Genomic DNA, 18885 nt, shown 5'->3' on the forward strand with positions numbered 1-18885 from the left:
GACGCACACCCAGGGCCCCACCATCTGAGGCTGCAGGTACCAGTGGGATGCAGCGAGCCACACCCAGGGTGAGGAGGGGAAGGAGAGCTCGATAGCGCTCACCTGAGGTGCAGGATCTAACAGGTGTGGTTCAGATTATGTCATTGAGTGCGGAGAGCATTGACCTTACCCGATCACTCCAGGACACCATCAGTGAGGTATCGGGACTGTCAGGAGAAAATAACAACACTCTCACGAGAAATGGGGACACTGTCCGGGAACGTGAGGGAGGGAATGTCTCAGTCAGCCGAAACAATGTCGGTGCACATGAGGGAGCGAATGTCGCAGGTAGCTGAAACACTGTCGGCGAACATGAGGGAATGTTGCAGGTAGTTGACACACTGTCAGGGCACATGAGGGAGGGAATGTCAGAGTTAGCTGCTGCAATAAGGGAACATGCCCAGACCCCACATCCATTGACCGAATCAACTGCCACTGCCACTCCAATCCCCAGACCAGCCTCTGAAAAGGCCCAGGCCGGGCCCTCCACATTACCGCCTGCCCCCCCATCAAGAAATGCGCATTGCCCGAGATGTTTGAAAGAATAAGCTTGGTACCAACCCGAGAAACGCCTGCGGGCAGGGGTAGAGTCAACAAGACCAAGTGCAGCGGGCGGTCTTAGAATAAGATGGAGGAGAGATGGGTGCAGGCTTTCTTTGCTGCTGCTGCTGTTGTTGTTACTGTTGTAACTGTTCTCAAATTAAAAGTTTTTTGTAAGTTATGTAAATTTACAAGTTTAGAAGTTTGTAAGTGATCTTAAAGTTTGTAAGTGATCTTAACTGAAAACTTTAAAGTTTGATACAAGAATATTTTTTAAAAATTAATTTAAGTACAAACAAATGTTTATTAACCGTTTGAATAAAATATATTTTAAATTATAACTGAATCATTTACATTATTTGTTCCATTATTAACACAACTTTTTGAACTAAAGAAGAATCATTTCCATCATTTGTTCCATTAACACAACACAACATTACGGATCAGGTCCAAACAGTAAACATGGTCCATTTGGAAGAGTTGCCGCTGAGCCTTTCGGCAGCAAAGCGTTCACGGATGAGCTGCTGGTGCAAGGCTCGAGCAATCGTTAAAGGGACACGACGGACTGCCCTCCTCCGCCGTCGTGCTCCGGGTTCAGGTAGTTGCATGGCTTCCTCGTCCTCCTCATCTGCATCTTCCTCATCATCATCAGCCACTCTCACCTCGGGTAGATCTTCTAATACCAGCTGCTGTTACCTCATGATGGCTAAGTTATGCAACATGCAGCACACAACAGTGAACTGACCAACAATCTCAGGGAAGTACAGCAAGTAGCCTCCGGAATGGTCCAGGCATCGGAAACACTGTTTCAAGATGCCAATGGTCCTCTCTATTATGCTGCGCGTCGCAATGTACGACATATTGTATTCCCGGTCAGCTTCCGTCCGGGTTACGCATTGAGGCGTCATGAGCCAGGTGGCGAGGCCGTACCCCTTTGTCACCCAGTAGCTGCTGCTGAAACATGGCAGATATAACGCTCTCGCGTAGGATGAACGAATCATGGGTGCTCCCAGGGTATCTTGCATGTGTTGATGTGATGCATGTCATCACACACGAGCTGTACATTAATGGAGTGGAAGCCTTTTTCTGCTCCTGTACATCTTGGAATCCTCCAAAGCTGCTCACAAGGTAATGTGGGTACAATCAATGCAGCCCTGAACCCTTGGCAAGCCAGCAATCCTGGAGAAGCCCACAGCCCTTTCACGCATTGCCTGAGCGGTCATGAGGAACTTTATGTAGTCATTCCTCCAGGCAGATAGTGCAGCAGTCACCTGCCAAATGCAGATGTGTGTTGCATGTTGAGAAATGGCGCACACATCCCCAGTTGTAGCCTGGAACGATCCAGATGCATAGAATGAAAGTGCAGCTGTTACCTTCACTTCAACTGACAAAGCAGTCCTCCTGACGCTTCTAGGTTGCAGGTCTGCTTTTACTAACTCACAGATCTCGGTTACAACTTCTTTGCGGAAAAGCAGCCTTCTGACACAGTCTGCATCACTCAAGTGCAGGTATGAACGTCTGTCTCGATATACCCGACATGGGTAAGGCCTCCTGCCCATCACCCTACGTGCTCTGAGGTTCCTCTTGCGATGACATCAAATCAATTGTCTCCTCCGCAGCACCGTCATGCAGAAGGCTTGCACAAGGTATGGCATTGTCAGTATTGCCCCCATGATTAAATTGTAACTTTACAAGAAGCTGAAAATGGCAGGCAGGACAGGGTTCTTTGTTCTCTCTCCCCGATGCCCTAGTATGGACCACACCCAGGTCTGAGCAGGCATAATGATCGGGAACCCCTCCCCACCCCCCTCCGATGCAAGTGTAGGCTTCTCACGCCTTCTATTCACCTTCCACAGCCCCCCACCCCACCCCCACTGGGCTTCTTTTGAAGCTGAGCCCTGAGCCCGTGTCCGGGTCTGCCAGCCGACGCTCCGACCCTCGAGCCCGGTTTGGAGACGTTCAGTAGTTTCAAAAGAATGAAAACTTAAAGAATTCCATTAAACCTCCATTTCCTGCGTTTTAAGTTCGAAAAAATTCAGCTTTGTGATGCATATTTAATGTGTCCTTGACTCCCTCCAAAACTTTGTGTAAAAACAATGATGTCTTTCTGCGCCGATTTTTTAATGTGCGCTGGTTTTTCTTAACTGCCCAGAAGGTTTTTCGGGAGTGGTCACATACGCTGTCCTCGGAGAAATGTAAATTGGCCAAACTTCCATAATTGTGAAAAACTGGCGCAGTCATCAGGTTGCGCCTATGACGCAAGAAAAAAACAAACCTAAAAAAATCGTAACTGACTGAGTTACGCTGGCGCACAAAGGTTGGGGAAACTTGAATTTTTTTATCATTTTGGTCAAAAAAAGCCGCGTGAGCCAAAAACCCGGCACAAATCACTGGGGAAAATTGAGCCCTTTAAATTCCTTCATCAAAGGCTCCAGGAGCAGGCCAGTACCAAAGTGAAAATAAAAAGTGAATTAATACTTCTCTGCTGGAAGTGGAACATGATGGAGCCTGTAAATTAAACATCTTGCTTTATCGCACTCAGGGCTTGTGGACATCAATAAATAAGAATCTACCTCCTGCGCTGCTTTCTTTATCTCTTTGACGTAAGTTATCATGGCTTCTTTTTTTGACATGTTCCCCAGCGCTTTCCAAGTGTCCCTGTAAGAGGCAACAAGCACACACCTGTTTATTTCCAGCTCATGCTTATTCTAGCCAGTGCATATCAAATCACAGTGAGAGTGATCCCCAACCAGTGAATAAATAGCTGGCGACGATATCATCCGCTCCAAGCAGACGGTCACATGGAGCTTAAGCAACTCGTAATAAAATTGCCATTCTCATCGCAACGCAGACCAATTGCACTTTGTATAAAATAGCTTTTAAAGGGGGATCACTAACCCACTTTAACATTTATTTCCATTTCTCTTTTAAAGGTTGTGGATCACGATATTTAACATGCTACAAAATATTACTTCATTCAACTAGACAGTTCGGTTTTGTTCAAAAAACATTGAAAATTCTATGCCACGAGTTATTGTATTGTGGCAAAATATATTGCTGATTTTTATAGTTAGTAAGGATATTTTTTTAATTTCTTATTCTTGCAATGCATTGTGTGTAGGATAATGTCACTGTGGCCTGGTTGTGCCCTGTGGCATAACCTTACACTTCTCTACAGAATTCCTGCTCATAAAGTTAGTGTTTATTATTTTATTCAACTCAAATCACGGAGGATAACAGAGTATAGACCATTTCAGAGTTTGTTGTCGGAGCTACAGCCCCCATGACATTTATTTGCAATATCATTAAGGAAAACACCATTTTCAGTGATACGAGTTACTATAACTACATAAGTGTGGATTCAGATAGATGATTACAGAAACTGCTGTAAAACCTGGCGTATAAGTGCATATTTAGTGGCCAGGTTCCTGAAGTCTGCATACAGGGAACAATATAAGTGTTGAAATTGACTTGAGAACAGAGAAGGAGTTTACAGAATGGATTATTTGAAGTCGGATGTTTCAGTCCACGGTTATGACCATTTGTCTGTAAACAAAAGTCATCAAGACCCTCAATCACAAGGGAAATGAGTAGGGGGTGGAGCACAGAGATGCTTGGACAAGCAGTCCTACCTTCTGGGACCAACTCAGCAAGAGGCACAGGTGGTGGTGGGCGACAGAGTGGGGTGCTACAGGTGTTTGGTAGCAGCAAATTTGGCACCTCTGGGAATGTCAGCACACTCCTTTAAATTCAAACTGCTGAACTCAATGGCCCAGATTTTGCTTTATTGGGGCACCTCACTTACCCCGTTAGTGGACTTTTCCCCTATTGTTCAGCTCAAAATTCTTTGGTCTGTAAGTTGCTGAAAGTGCAAAATGATAATAGCAAGACAACTTCCCCAAAATATTTAAAGCTGTTGCTTTCACATGTTTCATGAGAGGCAGAAGATAAAAGAAAACAACAAAAATAATCCAGCTGCCAACCCTTTCTTATCACTACACGAGTGCCATCTATGTCAGTAGAGGCAGAAACTTCCCCTGACTGGTTGAGTTCCTTCAGTTCTCAATCTAAGTTAATCCAGGCCATGCCACTGATTGGTCTACCAACAGTGGGTTAGGTCGTCATATTTTTCTCACCTGTGCGGCCCTGGTATGTGAGAACTCAACTGCCATCAACTGTCTTGGATTTTAAAACACAATATAGCGTGGCGATTCATTTACTTATAAACAATCTTCACTGCCAGGTGACAAATGGTATCTTAGATGCTGGAATATTTACATTGTCACTTCAAGGAATGCAATCAAGGGTGAATAATATAGAATTCAAGGTTGGACAAGTATTCTAGAGCTTTGCTCAATTTGCTTTTGGGGCCTGGAGGAACATTTTAGGCCTTTTCCTCAGGAGTTTAAATGGGTTAGCTAGAGTCACTAACAACAGATTACAAGTCGTCCTTTAAAGGAACTGAGCTGATGGCTCGAATGGCCTTTTCTTGTATTGTGATCTTTCACAGCTAAACAGTTATTTAAAAAGTGATGAGGGTTACATCCACGATTATAGAACTGTGCATGAATAATGAATTGTAATCAATCGGCCAGGCAAGCAGCACCTAAACTGTCTGGATTTAAGTAAATGGAATGTGTCCTTCTGGGGAGAGACTGTGCCCTTCGTAGTAGGCAGATGTTACAGGTGGCGATTTCTCAGTACTGTTTCAGAGAGTTTGAAACATGTTGATGCACAGCACATCAGACATCCAGCCAACCCCAAAAACATATTTATCTAACGTGGTCTAAGGGTATCTTCCAATTCAGTTCACTTAAAAGTGTCATCAGTGAATATTATTCAGCAGATTTAAAAAATATTGGAGGTGAATGGTAGGACATTAAATTTATGAATATTTTTTGTAATTTATTTAAAAAGTTAGCAATGTTAATGTTACAGATATTTTACCAAATGTAATACGAAGGCTCCCAATCTTTCAGTAAAATCCACCCGTCTAAATGTTTTTCAGTTCCTTTTGAGTTTAAAGCTCAGAGAACGTGCAAGAAAACACGGACAGCTGGATTTTACACACAAGCTCAGAGTCTCCATATTAAACACGGCAAGCTGACATCTCTGGTTACATAAGTCATCTTAGTATGTTCACCCTCATTTCAAACATAATACAATTTCAAGGTTACCATTTTATACGTCCTATGGGATCCCAGAAGCCAGGCCTGCTGATGCTGCAAGGGCCGAAGGTTGCTTGCTTGTAGTAACTGTAAAACTTCAGCATCTTCTCGTGGGACGGACGGTAAGAACCTGGGGACAGAAAGACAAAGTACAAATACAGTAGTGCATTCTGAACTTTTTCCTTCATCCTCTGTTTTCTTACTCACTGGGCCACTTGTTGCTACCATTGAGACAGGAAGGTAGATAATTCAGGCCCAAACTTTCCATAGTTGCCATCAACTCTGATACATGTTTGCTGAATAGGAAGTACATTCGAGACCTGTCATGTGGATTTAGATATACTTACCGCTCTATGGCTGTGAAGTGCTTCATTCTGCAGTTCAACCAACCAAGGCACTAGAATTCCTGGAAATACAGGATGCGGGTTGAATATCTCCCAGCTGGAAATCAAATACTTAGCCATAAACTCTCAATTCACAATAATGTGGGGGAGAATGAACCAGATTTGTAACCATAGCAATGCAAATTTTAGGTATATTGGAAAAGACATTGTAGAACGAGGACAGGGAAAAAAGTAGCACACATCCAAGTGAGAGCCATCTGTGCACACTTATTTTCTGTTGTCATGGTGATCAATGGGTGAATGACTGGGATGCTTGAGTTATACAATTGTACAAATATGAGAAGCTGTTGCACACAAAAACAAAACAATAGGGGCCTGACTTTGGTGCTTACTGATGGTCCGCTGAGCTCCCGGTGTTATTGCGGCAGTCTGTCGTTTTTCACCGTCGGCAACTCTGGTCGTCTTTGTTTCGGCGGTCCGCCAACGTTGTGCGAACGTTGCACAGCGGGCGGTCTCGCAGAATGGAGTCGAGCCGGAGAAAGGCTTTCCTCGATCGACGGTGACGCAAATTTTTATTTTTGTCCAAACTTGTATTTCGCCGCGAGTCCGAGGGTCAAGGATCACCTGCGCATGCGCAGAGAGTGGCAGTGAGGAGAGACAGTGAGAAGGAGCAGTGAGGCACTCAAAGGCTGCTGCGTTGCTTCTTAATATAATCAGAATAATTAAAGAGGCTACAAATAATACTATCAAAGTACTTTTTTCACGATTTCTCCTCATTTTTAAATAAACAAAATAACCTCCAGAAATCCTTCTTTCCCTCCAAAAAGCCTTCTTTCCTTTAAAATTGACTTTTTTCCTGTGAATACAACTGCCGTTCTCTGCTCCAATGTTCCTACTTATCTCCAAACGCTGCTGCTTCTCCCGATGTCCAAATGAACGCACCGCGCGCTCCCGCCCACTTTACTCAGGATAACAGCCCGCTTTCCGGAACGGTATGCTTCAGGGTATGAGTGACCAACGTTGGGAGTTTTCGGCGGTATGTCGAGTCTTCAGTGTCGGCGGACGGCGTGCATACCGCTCAGCGGTCTTTCGGTCACCAAAGTCGTGCCGAGTGGTATGTCGGTGGTGTGCAGTTGCTTTTCCACGAAACTTCCAATTCTCGGCGGTATGGGGGCGTTCTGCGGGTGGTATGTCCACCAAAGTCGGGCCCAAAGAGATTGTGATACAAAAATTAAGAGACAAAATGACTTAGAAGCTGAGGACATGGAGCCACTGGGCTCAGTAGCAAGGTCTCACCAGCCACTCCACTTTCCTGTTCTTGGTAATGTTCTGCTGACGCTCATCAGTGATTATCTCTCAATGGGAATTAGTGTGTAATTTTACTTGTGAACACTGGGCTGAACTTTCCTCATACAGCTTTTGAATGTAGATAGTGTTATGTATGTAAACATTGTAACTGTGCCTAAGACTTTCCACCAACTGTTGGAGACCCAGGGGTCACCTGCACACCTCGTGCAAGGGAGTATAAAAGGTTGTCTGCCAGGCTGCTTAGGCACTCTGAAGTTGTATTAAAGAGACTAAGGTCACATCAGTTTTAGCTCACAGTACTCAGTCTTGTGGAATTCTTCCATAGTTAACAGAGAGAATAGAACTGTCATTCTTATTTTCTTTTTTTGTCAAGGTATTTAACATCTAATGAAGGATTTATACTCATATTTTTGCCTTCACCTCTCCCCCCTCCCCCACACCTCCCCTCCTCCCCTCCCCCGCTACTCCTCCCCCTTCCCTCTCCCCTCTCCCCCACCCCTCCTCCTCCCCTCTCCCCCCTCCACCCCTCCCCTCCCTCGCTACTCCTCCCCCTTCCCTCTCCCCCCTCCCCCACACCTCCCCTCCTCCCCTCCCCCGCTACTCCTCCCCCATCCCTCTCCCCCCTCCCCCACACCACCCCTTCTCCTCCCCTCTCCCCCCTCCACCCCTCCCCTCCCCCTTTACCTCTCCCCCCTCCCCCACACCTCCCCTCCTCCTCCCCACTCCCCCCTCCACCCCTCCCCTCCCCCGCTACTCCTCCTCCTTCCCTCTCCCCACTCCCCCACACCTCCCCTCCTCCTCCCCTCTCCCCCCTCCACCCCTCCCCTCCCTCGCTACTCCTCCCCCTTCCCTCTCCACCTCCCCCACACCACCCCTTCTCCTCCCCTCCCCTTCCCACTCCACTCTCCCCCACACCTCCCCTCCTCCTCCCCTTCCCCTCCCCCCTCTACCCCTCCCCTCCCTCGACCCTCCCCCCCTTCCACCCCTACCCTCCCCCGCTACTCCTCCCCCTTCCCTCTCCCCTCTCCCCCACACCTCCCCTCCTCCTCTCCTTCCCCTCCCCCCTCTACCCCTCCCCTCCCTCGACCCTCCCTCCCCTCAATACAAGTTATTTCCTTTTTCAGGCACCTCCAGTTCACAGACTTCCTCTGGGAGCCTGAGATGCTCGGCAAACTCCAATGACAACTGGCCCCCGAGAGCTACACATCTTCACCCCAAAAGAGCCACAGAACCGTATCTCTGTACACCGGACTCACTTCCACATCAACAAACTCCACAGAAAGCCGACAGAGAGCCTGGAAACCAATCTCGGCTCCAAATAAAAGCATCAAAATGGAGGAAAATTTGGAAACAAACCACCACAAATGGCACTTGCATCAAAATGGATGGACAGCCAACTCAGAGTCATACACCGACCATACCACACCCAGCATGGCTCTCTGATGGAAGGCCATCGACCCGAAACGTTAACTCGGCTTCTCTCTCCACAGATGCTGCCTGGCCTGCTGAGTATTTCCAGCATTTCTGGTTCTCTGTTGGATGAATGCTGTCGAGGGTGTGGCCAGGTCCGGCACGGTTTCTGGTCCTTCCCTCAGATCGGGCTGTGGTTTCAGGCACCACGAAGGGTGTAACCAAGAAAGAAATCCCCTAAGACCCAGTCCCTTGTCTACTCAGCTGGTCCTCAGAGATGAGGGCTGCCTGAGATGCACAACTTTTACTGCTAGCAACCAAATGTACCAAGGCAGTCTGGATGTCCTTCCTGAAGGCCAGCAAGTCCCCTTCTACCATAAGAACATAAGAAATAGGAGCAGGAGTAGGCCATTTGGCCCGCGAGCCTGCTCCGCCATTCAATAAGACCATGGCCGATCTGATCATGGACTCAGCTCCACTTCCCTGCCCGCTCCCCATAACCCTTTATTCCCTTATCACTCAAACATCTGTCTAACTCCGCCTTAAATATATTCAATGACCTAGCCTCCACAGCTCTCTGGGGCAGAGAATTCCACAGATTTGCCACACTCCGAGAGAAGAAATTCTCCTCATCTCAATTTTAAATGGGCAACCCCTTATTCTGAAACTATGCCGCCTAATTCTACATTCCCCCAGGAATGGAAACATCCTCTCTGCATCCACCTTGTCGAGCCCCCTCATTATCTTGTCTATTTCAATAAGATCACCTTTCATTCTTCTGAACACCAATGAGTATAGGCCCAACCGACTCAACCTTTCTTCATAAGTCAATCCCCTCCCCCCTCTTCTCAGGAATCAACCTCGTGAACCATCTCTGAACTGCTTCCAGTGCAAGTATATCCCTCCTTAAATACGGAGACCAAAATTATATGCAATACCTGGTCTGAAATTCATTGACATACTGCCCACTTACCACCGAAAAATACAAGTTTCGTCAAAAATCAGGTACATACCGCTGACGTACCACTCGGCGGAAGAGTCAGATTGACATAACGCCGGGCGGTCTGCACACTGCCTGTCCATGTAGAACCAACCGCCCACAAAGCGCCCAAAAGTGCAAGTTTCATGACATACCACCGACACACCGCTGGAACTGCATACCGTCCTGGGGAAGGTGCTTTAAGTGGATTTTAAGTGGGCGGTATGTACACCGAGCTGATAGGTTTGTTTGATATTACACATATCTTTATAGTTCTCCACAGTTTGATGTATTTTTAAATGGATTGTAGTATTTTCTACTGTTAGCCAATAATGCAGTTTGAATAGACATATAACCACTGTGCCTGGAAATTGTGTGTGTTCATTAAAGTGATCTTATTTTATAAATGGTCTAGTAAAGCTTTATTTACTCTTTTATTAATGAACTATAAGAAAATTTTTTATTAGTCTCTCTCACCCCCCCAGTTCCTCTCTCCACCCCCCCTCCCCACAGCGATCTCTCTCCCCCCTCCCCCTGCCGCCCCGAATCTCTCTCACCCCAGTCTCTATCCGCCTCCCCACAGCGATCTCTCTACCCCCCCCACTCCGCCGCCCCGAATCTCTCTCACCCCAGTCTCTATCTGCCTCCCCTACAGCGATCTCCCCCCCCAGTCTCTCTCCCCCCCCCCCAGTCTCTCTCACTCCCCGCTCCCCCCCTCCCCACCACAGCGATCTCTCCCTCCACCCGCTGCCCCGAGTCTCTCTCACCCCAGTCTCTATCCGCCTCCCCTACAGCGATCTCCCCCCCCCCCCCCCCCAGTCTCTCTCCCCCCCCCCCCAGTCTCTCTCACTCTCCGCTCCCCCCCCCTCCCCACCACAGCGATCTCTCCCACCACCCCCCCCACACAACGATCTCAGGTCGGCAGTCTCTGGTCTCTTGTTGGTTTGTCGGTGCCTCTCTTGACTGCCGCACGCGCGTGTGCACAACTCGGGAGCTGATGATTCCCGAGTCGGAAAGCCTCCTCCCCGCCGCACACCGCCCGCTGCACTCCGCTCCCACTCCCGCCGAGAAAAGCGGGATGAATCTCCCGCCCACTCGGCCCCAGCACTACCGGGTGGTAACAAAAGCCAGCACCGCCTGGGTACCGCCAGAAAACGGCAGGAACTTAGCTTTCGTCAATTTCGGCCCCTAGGTGTGGCCTCACCAATACCCTGTACAGTTGTAGCAGGACCCTAACCCTAAATGCAGCAACCCCACAACACACGCTCATACACAGGGAGAAGGTTCCCTCCCTCTCCACAAAAACTGTGGCCCAATCCAACAATGCCCCAGAAAAGAAAGGCTAGCCCCAGTGCACTGCCATGGATGCCTGGACTCTAAAGCGTGTAAAACTACTGTACTTGTATTACATGCACAACTATGAACCATGTCAGCTGTGGCTCATTGGGTTGCACTATCGCCTCTGACTCAGAAAGTTGTGGGTTCAAGTCCCGTTCCAAGAAATTATGCACACAAAAAAATCTAGGCTGATACTTCAGTGCAATGCTGAGGGAGCGCTGCACTGTCAGAGGTGCCGTCTTTCGGATGAGACGTTAAACCGAGGCCCCGTCTGCCCTCTCAGATGGTCGTAAAAGATCCCATGGCACTATTTCGAAGAAGACCCAGGGAGCTATCCCCGGTGTCCTGGCCAATATTTATCCCTCAATCAACATAACAAAAATAGTTTATCTGGTCATGCTTGTGCGCAAACTTGGCTGCCGCGTTTCTCACACTACGACAGCGACTACGCTCCAAAAGTACTTCATTGGCTGGAAAGCGCTTTGAGACATCCGGTGGTCGTGGAAGGTGCTACATAAAGGTAAGTCTTTCTTTCTTTATGTCCTCGGATAGTCCCAAAGTGGTTCAAAGCCAATTAAATACTTTCTGAAATGCAGGTTTACTAGTGTAGGCAAATGCCGCAGTTAATTTGCACACAGCAGGGCCTCATAAACTGCAGTGTGATAAAAGACCAGTTTATCTGATTTTGGCGGTGTTAGTTAAATGAATGTCATCAATGTACCCTTCCGTAAATGTTACTAAACACCATCAATAGGTAAACTAGTGCATAATCTTTTTCTTCAAAGAATTTTCAAATAAATGTATATACCTTGACTGTGGGTAAATATTTTGCCTGTTTTGACTCCAAAATGAAGTGAAGTTTTAAATATAAAAATTCCTTCTGCCTGTTGTAAATCTTTTTCAAAATCAGAAATGTTAATATTATAGCATGAAGTGATTGTATCATTGCCGATTGTTGGGACAAAAGATTTACTGTCACTCTGTGTCATTTAGACTCTGACACACCATGAAGAGCAGTTCAGGTAACAACAATCACTCCAATCTGTGCCGACAGAACATCAGTAATCGTACCCTAAAGGTAATTCATTTTGTAAAAGACTTTGAGACATTTCAATGTGGTAAGGAGCCATATGAAAGCAAGTACACCCACCCCCACCCCACCCCCCCACACCACCTCCCGCTATTTTCACTGCTTCCAGAAATTTCTAAACCTAATTAGACTGCAAATCGCACTCCACTAGATAAGTGATAAATTAGTCCGATTTGTTGCGGATTATTAAACAGCACTAATTCAGTGGGTCGACTGATCGTATTAGCAGAAAAGCCGATAATGTGAGTGGGGAGAATATAGAAAATGTTACACTATAAGCGGTCACTCAGAATCAAGCCATGAATTCTCTCCCTGTGCAAACTCCAGTGCTTGCGGTGAGATGGGGCAAATTGTCATCTTCAGTGCTCCCAACGTGATCGCCTTAGCTGACCTGTGCAGAGCTCTGAATACCAGGAGCTCATGAGAAGAATGTAGGCACCCACCAGGGTCACAGCCATCGCCATTTTACATAAGCACATAAGAAATAGGAGCATGAGTAGAACATACGGCACTAGTTTACTTATTGATGGTGTTTAGTAACATTTACAGAAGGGTACATTGATGACATTCATTTAACTAACACCGCCAAAATCAGAATAACTGGTCATTTATCACACTGCAGTTTATAAGGCCTTGCTGTGCGCAAATTAACCGCCGTTCAATAGGATTATGGTTGACCTGATCTTGGCCTCAACTCCACTTTCCTGCCTGTTACCCATAACCGCTGACTCCCCTGTAGTTCAAGAATCTGTCGATCTCAGCCTTGAATATATTCAATGACTCAGCTACCTCAGCTCTCTGGGGTAGAGAATTCCAAAGTTTCACAACCCTCTGAGAGAAGAAATTCCTTCTCATCTCCGTCTTAAATGGGCGATCCCTTATTCTGCCCCCTAGTTCTAGATTCCTCCACAAGGGGAAACATCTTCTCTGCATCTACCCTGTCCAGCCCCCTCAGAATCTAATATGTTTCAATAAGATCACCTCTCATTCTTCTAAACTCCAATGAGTACAGGCTCAACCTGCTCAACCGTTCTTCATAAGACAATCTCTTCATCTCAGGCATCAACCTCGTGAACCTTCTCTGAACTGCCATCAATGCAAGTATATCCTTCCTTAAATAAGGAGACCAAAACTGGACGCAGTATTCTAGGTGTGGTCTCATCAATACCCTGTATAGTTGTAGCAAGACTTCCCTACATTTATACTCCATCCCCCTTGCAATACAGGCCAACATTCCATTTGCCTTCCTAATTCCTTGCTGTACCTGCATGCTAACTTTTTGTGTTTCATGTAAGAGGACACTCAGATCCCTCTGTACCTCAGCATTCTGTAGTCTCTCCATTTAAATAATATATTGCTTTTCTATTCTTCCTACCAAAGTGGATAATCTCACATTTTTCCACATTATACTCCATCTTCCAAATTTTTGCCCACTCACTTAACCTATCGATATCCCTTTGCACCTCCTCGGGGAAAAAATTCGGTTGTGCCTCAGTTGGGGCGGTGTCCCAGGCGGAGCGATAAATTTTGCACCGGCAAATGGATTGTGTCTACCGCCACAAAATTAATCAGCTGGGCCCGGATGTTTGAAGAGGAGCGCTAAGGGAGTCCTTGCACACCTCTTTTAGGGCGCTAGGCCAGCTGAGCAAGGGAAAATCCTTAGCTAAACAGCCAGCCTCGGAGCGCCATAAGAGAGGCCTCGGGGGAACAAAAACCCTTGAAAAAATTCCACCAAAAACATTCCCAATACATAACTCACGCCACCACAACATAAATCGCAAAAAAAACCCACCAAAAACAATCACGCTTACCTGAGGTGGACATTACTTACCTCACTGCGGCCACTACAGCGCGGACCACCAGCTTCCATGGGCTTTCCCAGGACGGAGCTCTTTGGAGCGCTGCAGGTCAGGCAGCAGTCAAAAACTGAGCTGGTGTCGCAACTAGGGGCATTGCACACCGGCTCGCCACATGTGGCCGGTAATGCTCGAAATCGGCACCAAATGTTCCGGTGGGGCGCTGGAAGTTGGTCGTCTGCCCGGAAGTGCTTACCGCCACCACTGCTGCCCCTCCGGGAGGCTAAAAGACCGAAAATCCAGCCCTTTCATAGAATCATAGCAGTTCACAACATGGAAGGAGGCCGTTTCGGCCCATTGTGTCCGGCAACAAGAGGCTATCCAGCCTAATCCCACTTTCCAGCTCTTCCGCAGCTTACGGCACTTCAAACATAGAAAATGGGTGCAGGAGTAGGCCATTCGGCCCTTCGAGCCTACACCACCATTCAATAAGATCATGGCTGATCATTCACCTCAGTATCCCTTTCCTGCTTTCTCTCCATACCCCTTGATCCCTTTAGCCATAAGGGCCATATCAAACTCCCTCTTGAATATATCCAATGAACTGGCATCAACAACTCTCTGCAGTAGGAAATTCCACAGGTTAACAACTCTCTGAGTGAAGAAGCTTCTCCTCATCTCAGTCCTAAATGGCTTACCCCTTATCCTTAGACTGTGTCCCCTGGTTCTGGACTTCCCTAACATCAGGAACATTCTTTCTGCATCTAACCTGTCCAGTCCCGCCAGAATTTTATATGTTTCCATGAGATCCCCTCTCATCCTTCTAAACTCCAGTGAATAAAGGCCCAGTCGATCCACTCTCTCCTCATATGTCAGACCAGCCATCACGGGAATCAGTCTGGTGAACCTTCACTGCACTCCTTCAACAGCAAGAATGTCCTTCCTCAGATTAGGAGACCAAAACTGAACACAATATTCCAGGTGAGGCCGCACCAAGGGCCTGTACAACTTCAGTAAGACCTCCCTGCTCCTATACTCAAATCCCCTAGCTATGAAGGCAAACATGCCATTTGCCTTCTTCACCACCTGCTGTACCTGCATGCCAACTTTCAATGACTAATGTACCATGACACCCAAGTCTCGTTGCACCTCCTCTTTTCCTAATCTGCCGCCATTCAGATAATATTCTGCCTTTGTGTTTTTGCCCCCAAAGTGGATAACCTCACATTTATCCACATTACACTGCATCTGCCATGCATTTGCCCACTCACCTAACCTGTCCAAGTCACCTGCAGCCTTAGCGTTCTCCTCGTAGCTCAGAACGCCACCCAGTTTAGTGTCATCTGCAAACTTGGAAGATATTACACTCAATTCCTTCATTTAAATCATTAATGTATATTGTAAATAGCTGGGGTCCCAGCACTGAGCCCTGCGGCACTCCATTAGTCACTGCCTGCCATTCTGAAAAGGACTCATTTATCCCGACTCTCTGCTTCCTGTCTGCCAACCAGTTCTCTATCCACATCAGTACATTACCCCCCAATACCATGTGCTTTAATTTTGCACACCAATCTCTTGTGTGGGACCTTGTCAAAAGCCTTTTGAAAGTCCAAATACACCACATCCACTGGTCCTCTCTTGTCCACTCTACTAGTTACATCCTCAAAAAATTCCAGAAGATTTGTCAAGCATGATTTCCCTTTCATAAATCCATGCTGACTTGGACCGATCCTGTCACTGCTTTCCAAATGTGCTGTTATTTCAACTTTAATAATTGATTCCAACATTTTCTCCACTACTGATGTCAGGCTAACTGGTCTATAATTACCCGTTTTCTCTCTCCCTCTTTTTTTAAAAAGTGGTGTTACAGTAGCTACCCTCCAGTCCATAGGAACTGATCCAGAGTCGATACTGTTGGAAAATGATCAACAATGCATCCACTATTTCTCGGGCCACTTCCTTAAGTACTCTGGGATTCAGACTATCAGACCCCGGGGATTTATCGGTCTTCAATCCCATCAATTTCTCGAACACAATTTCCCGTCTAATAAGGATATCCGACAGTTCCTCCTTCTCACTAGACTCTCGGTCCCCTCGTATTTCCGGAAGGTTTTTTTGTGTCTTCCTTCGTGAAGACAGAACCAAAGTATTTGTTGAACTGATCTGCCATTTCTTTGTTCCCCATTATAAATTCACCTGAATCTGACTGCAAGGAACCTATGTTTGTCTTCACTAATCTTTTTCTCTTCACATATCTATAGAAGCTTTTGCAGTCAGTTTTTATGTTCCTGGCAAGTTTCCTCTCATACTCTATTTCCCCCCTCCTAATTAAACCCTTTGTCCTCCTCTGCTGAATTCTAAATTTCTCCCAGTCCTCAGGTTTGCTGCTTTTTCTGGCCAATTTATATGCCTCTTCCTTGGATTTAACACTATTCTTAATTTCCTTTGTTAACCACGGTTGAGCCACCTTCCCCGTTTTATTTTTACTCTGGACAGTTATGTACAATTGTTGAAGTTCATCCATGTGTAAATGTTTGCCATTGCCTATCCACCGTCAATCCTCTAAGTATCATTTTCCAGTCTATTCTAGCCAATTCACGTCTAATACCGTCAAAGTTACCTTTCCTTAAGTTCAGGACTCTAGTCTCTGAATTAACTGTGTCACTCTCCATCTTAATAAGGAATTCTACCATATTATGGTCATTCTTCCCCAAGGGGCCTCGCACAACAAGATTGCTAATTAGTCCTTTCTCATTACACACCACCCAGTCGAGGATGGCCAGCCCTCTAATTGGTTCCTCAACATATTGATCCAGAAAACCATCCCCAATAAACTCAAGGAAATCCTCCTCCATCGTATTGCTACCAGTTAGGTTAGCCCAATCTATATGTAGATTAAAGTCGCCCGTGATAACCTTTATTGCATGTATCCCTAATTTCTTGTTTGATGCAGTTCCCAACCTCACTACCACTGTTTGGTGGTCTGTACACAACTCCAACTCGCGTTTTCTGCCCTTTGGTATTCCGCAGCTCCACCGATACAGATTCCACATCATCCAGGCTAATGTCCTTCCTTACTATTGTGTTAATTTCCTGTTTAACCAGCAATGCTACCCCACCTCCTTTTCCTTTCTGTCTATCCTTCCTGAATGTTGAATACCCCTGGATGTTGAGTTCCCAGCCTTGGTCACCCTGGAGCCATGTCGCCGTGATGCCAATGATATCATATTCATTAATTGCTGCAAGTGCAGTTAGTTCGCCCACCTTATTACGAATATTCCTCGCATTGAGGCACAGAGCCTTCAGGCTTGTCTTTTTAACACACTTTGCCCTTTTAGAATTTTGCTGCAATGTGGCCCTTTTTGATTTTTGCCTTGGGTTTCTCTGCCCTCCACTTTTACTTTTCTTCTTTCTATCTTTTGCTTCTGCCCCTATTTTACTTCCCTCTGTCTCCCTGCATAGGTTCCCATCCCCCTGCCAAATTAGTTTAACTCCTCCCCAACAGCTCTAGCAAACACTGTCCGGTTTGTACTGGTCCCACCTCCCCCAGAACTGGTTCCAATGTCCCAGGAATTTGAATCCCTCCCTTCTGCACCACTCCTCAAGCCACGTATTCATCTGAGCTATCCTGCGATTCCTACTCTGACTCGCACGTGGCACTGGTAGCAATCCTGAGATTACTATCTTTGAGGTCCTACTTTTTAATTTAACTCCTAGCTCTCTAAATTCCGCTTGTAGGACCTCATCCCGTTTTTTACCTATATCGTTGGTACCGATATGCACCACGACAACTGGCTGTTCACCCTCCCTTTTCAAAATGTCCTGCACCCGCTCCGAGACATCCTTGACCCTTGCACCAGGGAGGCAACATACCATCCTGGAGTCTCGATTGCGGCCGCAGAAACGTCTATCTATTCCCCTTACAATAGAATCCCCTATCATTATAGCTCTCCCACTCTTCTTCCTCCCCTCCTGTGCAGCAGAGCCACCCACGGTGCCATGAACTTGGCTGCTGCTGCTCTCTCCTGATGAGTCATCCCCCTCAACAGTACCCAAAGCGGTGTATCTGTTTTGCAGGGGGATGACTGCAGGGGACCTCTGCACTACCTTCCTTCCACTGTTCTTCCTGTTGGTCACCCATCCCCTACCTGGCTGTGTACCCCTTACCTGCCGTGTGGCCAACTCACCAAACGTGCTATTCACGTCATTCTCAGCATCGTGGATGCTCCAGAGTAAATCCACCTGCAGCTCCAGTGCCGCAATGCACATGTAGTTCCAGCGTTCCTGAGTTCCCACATAGCACAGAAGGAGCATAACACGTGTCCAAGCTCTCCTGCCATGACTTAACCCCCTAGATTAACTTAATTTGGCAACAACAATGATAAAGGTTACCTTCTGATAGGGAAAAGAAAAAGAAAAACTACTCACCAATCACCAGCCACTTACCCCCTTGGCTGTGACGTCACCTTTCGATTTCTTTCTACTTCTTTGTGTACCTTCTGCCCCTGCTTCAGCTGCACTGGCTGGCCTCCTCGATCTCCTGCTGGGCCTTTTTATAGGCCTCCGACACTGCCCCGTACTCCCGCCTCACCGACTGTCTCCTCGATCTCCTGCTGGGCCTTTTTATAGTCCTCTGATGCTGCCCCAGACTCCCGCCTAACTGACTGCCTCCTTGATCTCCTGCTGGGCCTTCAAGTGCACATCCAAGTACTTTTTAAATGTGGTGAGGGTTTCTGCCTCTACCACCCTTTCAGGCCATGAGTTCCAGACCCCCACAACCCTCTGGGTGAAAAAATTTCCCCTCAAATCCCCTCTAAACCTTCCACCAATTACTTTAAATTTGTGCCCCCTGGTTGTTGACCCCTCTACTAAG

General features: G+C 46.9%; 1 protein-coding gene across 3 annotated transcripts in view; it reads right to left on the reverse strand.

The window, feature by feature from the left end:
* Window positions 1–18885, reverse strand: part of LOC139233834 (acyl-CoA-binding domain-containing protein 4-like) — a 147387-nt gene that overhangs the window by 98893 nt on the left and 29609 nt on the right. For all 3 annotated transcript variants that reach the window (XM_070864401.1, XM_070864402.1, XM_070864403.1), the window contains exons 4-5: window positions 5757–5877; window positions 3153–3237 (exon numbers count right to left, since the gene is read on the reverse strand). In XM_070864401.1, the coding sequence (XP_070720502.1) occupies window positions 3153–3237; window positions 5757–5877 (206 nt within the window). The remainder of the gene's footprint in view (window positions 1–3152; window positions 3238–5756; window positions 5878–18885) is intronic.

The sequence above is a fragment of the Pristiophorus japonicus genome, chromosome 21 (genome assembly GCF_044704955.1).
Source record: "Pristiophorus japonicus isolate sPriJap1 chromosome 21, sPriJap1.hap1, whole genome shotgun sequence".
Taxonomy (NCBI): domain Eukaryota; kingdom Metazoa; phylum Chordata; class Chondrichthyes; family Pristiophoridae; genus Pristiophorus; species Pristiophorus japonicus.